At 43.6% G+C, this 10,964-nt stretch overlaps 1 protein-coding gene across 3 annotated transcripts in view; it reads right to left on the bottom strand.

The window, feature by feature from the left end:
- Window positions 1-345: 345 nt before the first annotated feature.
- The window catches only part of TP53BP1 (tumor protein p53 binding protein 1), a 30,352-nt gene continuing 19,733 nt past the window's right edge, over window positions 346-10,964 (bottom strand). Inside the window, exons 17-28 of one of the 3 annotated variants that reach the window (XM_059824186.1) lie at window positions 9,652-10,153; window positions 8,835-8,987; window positions 7,223-7,518; window positions 6,712-6,888; window positions 6,074-6,495; window positions 5,751-5,942; window positions 5,052-5,255; window positions 4,247-4,459; window positions 3,524-3,618; window positions 2,326-2,525; window positions 1,328-1,473; window positions 346-686 (exon numbers count right to left, since the gene is read on the bottom strand). In XM_059824186.1, coding sequence (XP_059680169.1) covers window positions 499-686; window positions 1,328-1,473; window positions 2,326-2,525; window positions 3,524-3,618; window positions 4,247-4,459; window positions 5,052-5,255; window positions 5,751-5,942; window positions 6,074-6,495; window positions 6,712-6,888; window positions 7,223-7,518; window positions 8,835-8,987; window positions 9,652-10,153 — 2,788 coding nt within the window. In that variant the 3' untranslated portion in view covers window positions 346-498. Of the gene's footprint in view, window positions 687-1,327; window positions 1,474-2,325; window positions 3,619-4,246; window positions 4,460-5,051; window positions 5,256-5,750; window positions 5,943-6,073; window positions 6,496-6,711; window positions 6,889-7,222; window positions 7,519-8,834; window positions 8,988-9,651; window positions 10,154-10,964 lie in introns of those variants that run through there. The other 2 variants (XR_009484269.1, XM_059824187.1) reach the window with 2 other exon arrangements.

Genomic DNA, 10,964 nt, shown 5'->3' with positions numbered 1-10,964 from the left:
CTAGAAATTCTTACCAATCACTTCAGCAACATCTTGATGAAATTCATGGAAAGTAACAACAGCAAGCTGGAGGAGTACACAACATGCTGTTCTTCCAACCAACAGAACTGCTGCTGCTGCCCTGAACTTGTTCATAGGGTATTCATTTCCATAAATACAGGCTGCCAGTCGAGAGCACCTTTCCCTTCCTTTATAATTCACTTTGTGTTGAGGTCAGCCTTTACTGAAAGTAGAATATTAGTGCTATTCAGCTCAGAGAAATGTAAGCATTTCTTTTCTCTCTGCCCTCCTTCTCTGGAGTCATGGCCCTGGAGTAAGTTTAGATAAATGAGGAGTCCCAGCAGCTACCACAAGAGATTGAACATTTATTTCATCATAAAAGTCCAGCAGATAAAACTATATACAGTAATCCATGCACACTGTCCAATTACACAAACATTTAAAACCTGATTAAAACACAGCCTGCACAACAGTGGGACAGCAGGTCGAAGTTTTAGTTTAGTGGGGGACATAGTCATGTTTATATTTTGGATGCTTGTTGTAGCCTACTCTCTCCCCAGCAATAAGGCTCTGGATCACCCACTCTTGTGAGACAACAGGCAGCCGTAAAGCTTCTGCACACTTCAAGACACCAGCTGGGCAGGAAAAATCAGTCACCACCACGTCATAAACACCAAAAGCGATATCTACACAGGAGGAAAGAGAGGCATCTGTCAGGTGAAAAAAAGAAAAAGGATCTTCTCTGCAGCAGCAGATCAGTGATTTTCACCACTATGAATCTCTCTTCCATGTCCTCTCATTCCTAGCCAGTGAATTCTCTTTGTAAAAGTTAAGACATGCTCTACAGCAACACTGCACCTTGCAAGTAAAAGATTCCCTCTAGTCCAGATAGAAATTAACAGAAAACCAGTAGCCGACATTACAGGCAGGACTAGACAACCACGAGTCCTGACCTCAGGCTGTGAGTACTAGGGCCTACATCCCATATGGAGAGGGAGAGACAGTTGAGTTCAGAAGGACAAGGAAGCACAGTTTTAGTGGCCTACAGAAGGTCCAGGAGCAACTCTTGCCTATTCCTCCCTTTCAACACAGGCTGGAAGCTGACAACTTGTGTCCTGAATTGCTGCAGTGTCTCCTTCTCTGGAAGGTAGGTCTTCTAGATGTAATCTTCTAGATTACATTCAAGCAGAGAGCTAGTGCCTGCACTTTGCCTTCCTTTATGCTTACAGACAACGTTGTAAGCCATCCCAAATGGTTTTAAACCATACTAGAAATCATAGTGGCATGGGATTCCCAACTGAGGCCTGAGAAACCAGCCAATGAGTACCTTTGTTGTGAGCATTTGAGTAATGCTGTTTAACAGATGCTGCTCCCCCTGTCATGAGGATTTCAGACCACAGATCCAGGAAGTTCTGCTGCTGGTCTGACACCAGGAGAACCTTCAGGTTATGGAATGGGTTTTCTCGTGGGTGCCTGTAGAATAAAGAAGAGAAATGCAGACTGCCAAGAATATCCAGTAGCCTGAGACTTTATTTGAGGACCACTATCTACTTCTAGTCACCTCACTGGCTCCCATACTGGTTTTTTGAATATCTTGCATACAGTGACGTGCTCTCTTTCCACCCCTTCTGAAATACTTTGAACAATTATCCTGTTTATAGATAGTAAAACAGAGCTAGACAACATGGGTGGGGGGTGTGTGCAGCAGCCTAAATCCGAAGTTAGGCTAAGCTCCTCCTTAAACCTGAAGCACCTTTTCTGTGCATATCCAAAATGCCTCTGCTTTGACAGGGCTGAGCAGGCAGGCATCAGTCCCCCGCCCAAAAGCCCACAGAGATTTGCAAACTGCTTTTGTCCGCTGCTCACCTTGCTTGAGGAGTCTGACCTGACAATTGCTCTCTCAGAACAGACCTACTGGATTAGACTCCATAGAAAACGCAGAAGCTGGCTTCAAAACGTACCAAAGGAAAAGGAAATTGTGGTAGTATTGCTCTCCTTTATCCATCTCCGAGCAGTTGGAGAAGTCAGCCAAGTTTGTGGGAAGCCTTGCCTGAATTCAGTCTTCCTCATGAGGAGACTGACATCTTTCTTACTTCCCCAGGAGACTGGGGTTTTTTGTGTATATGGCACCCAAATGTACCTCGGCATTAGAGGTCACTGTAAATCCAAGGAAAGAGATGGAAGTGCTGTTCCTATATGGAAGGGAAAGCACAGGGAGCAGTACTAGAGGCACCTTCAGTACTTGTAGGATTCAAGAGCCTCCCAAGCATAACAATTCTGATTAAATCCTCAGTCTGTGGACTCAGATTATTATTTGGCACTTACCATTCTAGCAATTTTTGCTCCTGGAGGCTATAACCAGCTGGCAAAAGGTAATTCCGATAATTTTGAAGCTGGTTAGCATGACAGCTATCATGGACCCAGACATGAGACACACAAGGGATCCCTCTGGCAAGGCACAGCAAGTATTTCCGAGTTCGACAATGTTGGTCCGCAATTAAAAGACACTGATACGCTGCATTACACTTCAGGGGAGATAAAAAGACATGTAAACAGGAGACAGTGCTTGCAAAGAAACCCAGAAGTTATCCTGCTGCTAAAACACTTTAAAGAAGAAAACAACCGAAACCCTGATTTTCACAGCTGTATTATGTGAAAGGTGAATTAGATAAACAGATTCTGAAATCAGGAGTACCTGTAATAATCACCTATTCCAAGCTACGCAGTTAACAGGCAAAAACTCTTGTCTAGTAGTTTTTGTATCATAACTATCCCTTCCAGTTCAGACAAAGGAGAAGATTAATCTTTTAGTTTGAGACTCAGTAAGTCACTAGGAGAAGACTCTGCATCCTCAGGCAAGATGCTCCAAGAACAATTCACCCTCTCTATTAAAAATCTAAATTTAAGTAAAAGTGACACTAAATGAAATCAGTTGTCCAAGTAGATCTGGTAAGTGAAGAGTGAAGAGCTCTACCTCTAAGTGTTCCGAGGCACAGACCTGTGGTGAGACCACATCTGCAGTACTACATCCACTCCTAGGTTCCGCAGTACAACAAAAACACAAGACATACTGGAGCAGGCTCAGCCAAGGGCCACTAAGATATCTAGGCATTGGAGCACATGACATACAAGAAGAGGCTGAGAGAGCTGAGCTTGTTTAAGCTCAGGAAGGGAAGGCTTGGGTGGTCTGATAGGAGCATGTACAAAAGTTGGAGCCAGACTCTTCTCCGTGTTATCCACTAAAAGGACAAGAAGCAACAGGTACAAGTTGAAATACATGAAATTTCATTTAATTTTTTTTTTTTTAAATTGGGTGTGGTTAAACATGGAATCAAGCTGCCCAGAGAGGTTGTGGAGTTTCCATCCTTGAGGATACTCAAAACCCAACTGGACAAGGACCTAAGCAATCTGCTCTATTTGACCCTGCTTTCAGCAGGGGGGTTAGACAAGATGAGCTATAGAAATTCCTTCCAGTCTCAACTACTCTGTGACTATTGTTCTAGATTAGTAAGTGAGCCCTTACCTGCGTTTCATTGAAGTCTTCCAGGATATACCCAGCTCCTGCTCGCAGCTGCTGTGCTATGTAATGTTTGTCGTATGGAGTCATCTCTACAAATTCTACAGCAGAAACAGAAAGTTCAATTTTTGGCTATGATCTATCTGCTTATGTCCATACACTCCTCAGCCTACAGAGCCCTCATCCACTCCAGTAAGGGACCCCAGCCTTTCTCCCAGGAACAGCTAGAGAAAACCCTTGGAAGAGTCAAAAAAAAAAAAAAAAAAAAAAAAAGGGGGCAGCGAAAAGGGAAGCACAGCACTGGCCAAACTAGCCAAGTGAGCACCTTGTCACTTTTTTCATGCTGCAGTTCATTGCATGAAACATGACCCTAGCAAAGGCAAACAGGAGCAACCCATTCATGCTTTCAAGTCCTGTGTTTCCCAGCACGATCCCTTCTCTCTCAAAAACCTCCTTCTCATATTATACTGTTCTAAGACTGCTGATCTCACTAATTTTCACACCTTTCTTAACTTGCTGAACAGCTCTGTGATCATCATTGAGGTTTGCCACATTTCAGGCTGTAAATTCTCTAAAACAAACACTGAGTCTTAGGTCCTTTCTGCAAAGGATTAAAGAGCAAAAGAGTAAAACAAGCACTCATGCAAGTGCCTGATCAGACAACATCCAGCGTTTTTTGTAAAGCCACAGCATTCCATTTGGAAATGCAATGGGTAAGATTTGCCTCACCTTCTTCCTCCTCACTACTCCCTGTGGGACCATCTGATGGCTTCTGGTGATTGACCAATTTGTCACTGGGTGTTGCCATGGTGAGCAGAAAGGCATAGCCCAAAAAGAGGGTCTTATTGTGGGGCAAGGGTCCATGATGGTCCTCCAGTACTGGGGGATCTACAGCGTCTACACCTTCACAAGTGCTTACAAACTCTCCGGCTCTCACAGCCCCTGCAGAGAGACAGAAGCGCCATGAGTCTCAAAAGTCAGGTACAGCACAAAGACCCTGGGTAAGATCCGGGATATGTTCAACTTCAGTTATTTTATTGGAGGAGACAGAGGGAAGCAGGATTGGGTTAGGATTACACTAGGATAGGCAGGGACCTTTTACCCTTCTGGTTGCAAAGAACCTTCAGATCAAACCCTGAGCGACTAATGGGACAATGTTTGCCAGTCTGTCAACATCCTGAAACAACACTTACTGCTGTGAAGGGTCCCTTTAACAGCTAGGCATTTCAGGACTGACTAAACAGATAAAAAAAGAGGTAAGAGAGAGGCAAATCACAACATTAAGGTCAGAACATTTCTAAAAGGCAGAACTGAAAAGATGGCAACTAAGTACTCAGACTATGCTAAAATTATCTCTGGCTGCTGAATGCATCCAGGGAGAATCAGTCTCAAATCCTGCAGGACAAACAAGCAATCTCATCTACTTTTTGCTTATGGGGAGTTGAAAGATCAATTACAGAAATACCAGGGAGGGGAAAAAAACAAAAACCAACCAGCTGAATGCAAGTTGAAGAGCAGAAAATAATGTTCTCACCAGGCTTTATAATTGCTGACTTTCGGCCACGTTTAGCTGGGGATCTCTCCTCTTCAGAAGCAACGAGTTTCCTTTTCCCAGATAGAGTGCCTGGTAGGATGCGTGGACTCTCCTGCCCTTTACGAGTGGGAGTTGTGCTGCTGCTGGAAGTGCTGGGAGAACCAAGGTTACTACGTCGCTTCCGCTTCCCCTCCACAAGATTATCTGTAATATAGTATGGAGAGATTAGTCACTGGCTGTCAGCTAACTCCAGGAGCTTTCACCCTACATGTTACAGAGGTGGCTAAACTCAACAGTACCTAAAAGGTACATACTACCACCCTCTAACAGAGAAAGGCAAGAAAAAAAGATAACCTCGCTTGTGTATCTTTCTTCTCAAGCCCTGTACCCTGCCTGTCTTTTTTTCTTCCAGTACTGCTGAGTTTGTATCATAGCAGCCATCCACCAAGTGTAAATGAGTACAGCAAGCATCACTGTCCTAGAAGCAGGCCACTCTACTCAAACCAGTCAATACCACTAAGTCTCTGAGCAAGACACAAAACAAGAAAGGTAACTCAAAGATCCCATTATGAAGTACCAAAAGCATTGCTGAATACCCAGAAAGATTTAAACATGGGTAATTCAGATCAGGAACTAGAACCATCTCAAACGCACGACACACAACAGCATAGCCAGCATCTCAACAGCACCTCCCCTTACCGAGACTGATGTCAGCTGCTTTGGTCAGGGGGGTGACAGGTTCATAAGGACCTAACCCAAACTGCTCACGGAGCTTATTTCCTTGTTCCAGAGACAGGATAACAGCCATTCGTTTGTACCACTTCCTCTGGCCTTCCTTTTCAATGCAATAGTATAGCTCTCCAGACTCCTTCCGGTGTCCCTTCACCACACCTGACAAGACAGCAAATAACACCCGTTAACCAACTATACCCAGGCTTCTCGTCCTCCTGGACAAGCACCTATCTCCCATTGCATTCAGGAACCCAGAAAACCCAAGGATGAAGCTCGAGCACTGCTCTCACCTGCACTAAAGTATTCATCCTCCGAGAGTGCGGTCACCTCAGTCTCCAGTGGGATAGGGTCACAGAGTAAAATATCTTTTCCTAGCACATCACATTCATATCCATCATCAAAGAGCAGCTTGTACTTTCCTGCCCCAACATCTTGGGTAATCATCCCAGAATAGAAGTACCCATTTGAAGACCACTTTGCTACAACCCTGAGGCCCACAAAGCTGCTCCCAGAGGATGATTCCGCACAGTCCGAAGGACCAGTCACCACTTGTAATGGGATTTCAGGAGAGTCACTTCGACGTAAGGCACAGAAGCCAGAAGTGTCAGATTTCTCCCCTCCATCTGGCAGGCGAACTGAACGAGTAAATGATTTCTCCTCAAGTGATGCTGTAGTTGAGAGATCCTCTACACCTGGCAGTCCAGCTAAATCTCTGTAGAAAAGAGAAAAGCACTCCCAGAAGGATCAGGAAAAACATTTAACTGAACTAAGAATACTTGGGCGAGATGCTTGCAGCTCCTACACGCTATCACCAAAAACTAGCTCCTGAAACATTCAGTACTCCTTTTTCTCTGTCGCATTAAGACAGCAACTCCCCATTCTCTTCCCTGGCAATAAATAAAAGTTACAGTCTCTTTTTCCAGGGTACCTTATTCCTGTTGTTCGAGATGGTGGGCGGCCTCTTCTTCCTCGCCCACGAGGTGTCACAGGTGCTCTGCCACCCTGACGAGTGCCAGGCATAGAGTCCTCCTCATCCTCACCAGGCAGTACTCCTGTCTGGCTAACTCTGAGCGGAGATGCTGGCTGACCAGCTCCTTTCCTAGGGCTAGAGAATTTATGAGTTAACTGTTCTGAAAAGAGAAGCCAGCTCATTAGGATCCCCCCATTTTCTCTGTGATCTCACAACTGGTCAAGAAGTTTGCCTCATCGCTACTAAACTGTCAAGAGCTTAGGCAAAGCAATGCCTCACAAGGAAACAAACTACTCCTTTAGGAAGAACAGATGTGAAAACAAAGACTGGCTCCTTATTTCTGTTCATCAAGCCAGATCCTTCCCAGAAAATTCTTGGTTTATAGTCTACCCTGCTTTACACTCCACGCAAGCCAGCTGTTCACTTCTGCAAAATACCTGTTCTTCCTTTCCCAAGGCTCTGCACGTACCTTAATTTTCCTAAGACACCTCTGCCAATGGGTAAAGCAAACTCTCCAGTTTCTGTCCCACACGCTTTCCCTTTGACAGCTCCAGTTCCTCGGCCTGAGCTGCTGCTGCTGCTGCTGTGTGCGACAGAGTGACCACTGCTTGCTCCACTGGATGTACGGTGGAGGCTTGAGGCCTTAGATGAGAAGGAGCTGACATCACCAAGGTCCCCTGAGGTCAGCGATGAGCCCACTGCAGTTCTAGAGGAGGATGTGTCAGTCTCGCACTCCTGGCACTCCACTACAGGCTCCTCAGTTTCCTTAAGAGGACAAAAAAAAAAAAAAAAAAAAAAAAAAAAAAAAGAGGTTTGTCAAAGGTGACACACTTGCTAGATGGAAGCTCTACAATCACCAGGCAAAAGCACAGACAAGTTGACACCACATTCATGAAACTGAAGATAGTCTGGACTCATCAATGGTAGACAGTGTGTCTCTCACTATAGGCCTGTAGCTGCTCTATGTAAAGAAGTCACATTAAGAAATCAGTCAACAGGACAGAGCTTGGTTGGTATCAAATTAGTCTGGCTTTGAGTAATTCCCACTGTTCAAGAGTGTGAGAATGCAACAAATACATGAGACACTAGCAGTCTTTGGTTACCAATAATCCAAGATCAGTTTCAGACAGCTGGTCATTTGGAGCCATTAAAGTTTCATGGATATAAAAATAAGTATCTACAAAATAGTGACATCAATGTTGGTAGATAAATGGGAAATGGTTGTATGATTGTGATTACACAACCTACGTAAGGACATTTCAGGAAACTTAATTCTCTATTTTAATGTTACAGTAAGCAATTTCATCTGTAGTATCAGGTATGAAAGTGTAAGCTTTGCCCTGAACTAATTTATCCTTTTGTGTCAGTACTCATTGTAACAACACAGCACAAGACTCTTACGTTATTTACCTTTATAGCAGAATAGCAGTAACATTTTATGGCTAGCAGGCTGATATGATTACTGTGCACATCAAATCAGCATTTGCCAGCTATCTTTTGAGATATTCCCTAAAGATTTTCCAATCAATGAATGGACATACACCAACACAAGTGTACTAACAAAAGGCTTGTTTAATTTTTGTTTTTAGGTTGCTTTTTGTAGACCTCTTATAGAATTTGGTCCACAGGACTCAAAAGAGTGCAGCTAAAAATGACACTGAGCTGCACTGCAAAACAGGCTAAACTACCTTACATAGTTCAATTTTACAGGCAGAAGTAATTTTTGCTTACTAACAGAATTTCTGCCCATTCTGAAATCTCTCTATTCTAACAAAACCCCAAGAATTTTAAAACAGTTGGACGCACATAGTAAACTCTTTTGTTCAGTTCTTTGGGAAGAAAAAAAAGTCAGTGTGTCTTCAGAATACAGTAAGGGGCATGAAATACACCAGCAACAAATACACAGTTTTTGCCACGCACTAAATGGTCTACACGTCTGCTCACGAAGAAAAGTTCGTCATCACAGCACGCAGACTTGTTCACTCAACTAGTTTTCTGCAGCCACAACATATTCTCATCTTAATTAACTTTATCTTTCAGCCAACATATCGTTACATTAAGGCCTGAAAACAGGAACTTACTTCAACTACCTTTCGTTCCACCTCTGCACCATTTATGTAGTAAACATCCGTTATAACACGCCTAACAACAGTGCGCACTTCTCGAATAGTTCGCGTGTGGCGATGCTGAACTCGGCCTTTGGGTGGGTGAAGAAGGTTAAACTCCTCCTCTCCCTGTAATAAACAGGACAAATTAGAAACAAAACAGACCACAATGAAAAACAAATAATTTCTGGGTAAAGCTACCTCTGCAGTACAGTTTCTTCATACCATGTTCAAGTATTGGGGTACGGAACCTTTCAGCATCTTGTTACAAATTAGATGCAACAACACAAGAGACCCTAAGTTATTCATCTTGTTAGAAGGTTTCTCTGGAGGGCCTCTCCCCTCGTATGTTTATCCATTTACATTGGATGGAGTGGCAGAACAAGCTGTCAGAAGCTGGCTGGTGCAAAACAGAAGGCGTCAAACCCTTCATTCAAAATTTCATGCAACTCCCATTGCCATCCAACAAAAAGTGAAGTTTTTTTTACAGTGTTAACTACATCTGGACACACAAAAAAAACCCCAAAACCAACCAACCAAGCAAACAAAACTTGTCATATTTTTCCAGAAAATAAATATGGAGGCATTTACCTCCCAAACTTATGCTGCCCACTGAGTATTGCTACCTTAGCAGTTGTGTACAGCTGATACAGGAAAGCTTGCGACATTAACATTTTAAAGTGGTCTTTTGGCTTTTTTTGACAGAGAACCTACTGTTAGTGAATTTACTGGCTCAAGGGATACTTTACTGTTCTAAAGCAGTAAAATTAAATACAGGCAGCCTTCATCCCACCTGACTGTGCAGAGAGTCCATGTCCTCTCCAGAGGCATTCACAAGCTTTTTCCCACTCTCCTCAGTTTGGACATTCGCATCTTGTCGCCCAGGTCTTTGCCCAGACATACTGGTTCCCACTTCCACCTGCCTACAGATTTCTTTTGACGTTTGTGTTGCTGTTGTAACAGTTGTTGGGGTAAAAAGACAGTCTGCTGTAGTTTGAATCCCTTTATTCTTGGTGTTTGCCCACCTCTCTCGGCTTTCATCAATTTTAACAGCCTTACTTGGTTTCTTCTGCATTCTTCTCCCTTCTTCTATCTGAGTGCTTACAATACCAGTCTCCACAGACTCCCCATCCTCTGCACCAGAAGGTTGTTGATGGCAGTCCTGCTGCATCCTCTCAGGAATTAGGACCTGTCCGTCACTGTCATCTGCCTTGTGTTGGTGGTACTGCCAATCACTGGGATTTTTATGTAATTCAGCATCATCTTGTGTGACAGGAAAACTGAACAGATTCCCCCTGCAAACCAGTTATAGACACAGATCAAAATTATTGATTAAAAAAAGCATGACAACCAATATGCTGCAACTCAAATGAAAGCACTATAAAAAAAACCTCTGGCAGTCATTCAATTGCTTCTTACGATTTCACAGAACTCAGTGAGTCTCAAATTATAAAATAACCTTTCAACATCTCTGAAGTGATTCACATGGTAGCAAGAATGGCTGACACCTGTAGAGAACTAGATGCTTTTCCAAACACTAATAAAGCAATCTATACTCCACACATCAGGCACCAACTATGCAACATGCTTCTGGAAGTCAGGCCATCCTGACGTTGCTACAGGCTGCTTCAGCACTTCATTGGCTTGAGACTGGTAATCGCACCTAGCGAGAAGAGGCAGGAGCATGAACACAAATGCTGTCTCATGTTTTCATTAGAATTTGTCTGCCCTGTCAAAAAGTGTTATCAGGAACTATATGGGACTGTACACTGAGCCTTACTAGAAGTATACATCTGGCTTCCCTCCTGTAGTTGAGGACTTTGAGGAGTGACTGTCTTCTGTTGTGTCTGTACATCGCCCAGCATTGGAACCCCCTATTCATTATGGTCTTTAGTATAACTGTTAAATGCTCTTGAAATAGAGGTTACTCCTTCTTCATGGACCAAGACCTCACTGCCCCTTCCAAAGACAGAATGAAAAACACTGAAGAAGTAGATTTCTACACCTGGTCCTCCAGCCAGCACCTTTATCACCCTAAGATATGCAGCAGTACAATCCTTTTCAAAGCAACCAGAGACAGCAAAAATTGATGGACTTGGAAGGGAG

This window comes from Gavia stellata, chromosome 13 (genome assembly GCF_030936135.1).
Source record: "Gavia stellata isolate bGavSte3 chromosome 13, bGavSte3.hap2, whole genome shotgun sequence".
Taxonomy (NCBI): Eukaryota; Metazoa; Chordata; class Aves; order Gaviiformes; family Gaviidae; genus Gavia; species Gavia stellata.
The sequence above is the reverse complement of the archived record's forward strand: the minus strand, read 5'-3'. Positions and strand labels throughout refer to the sequence as shown.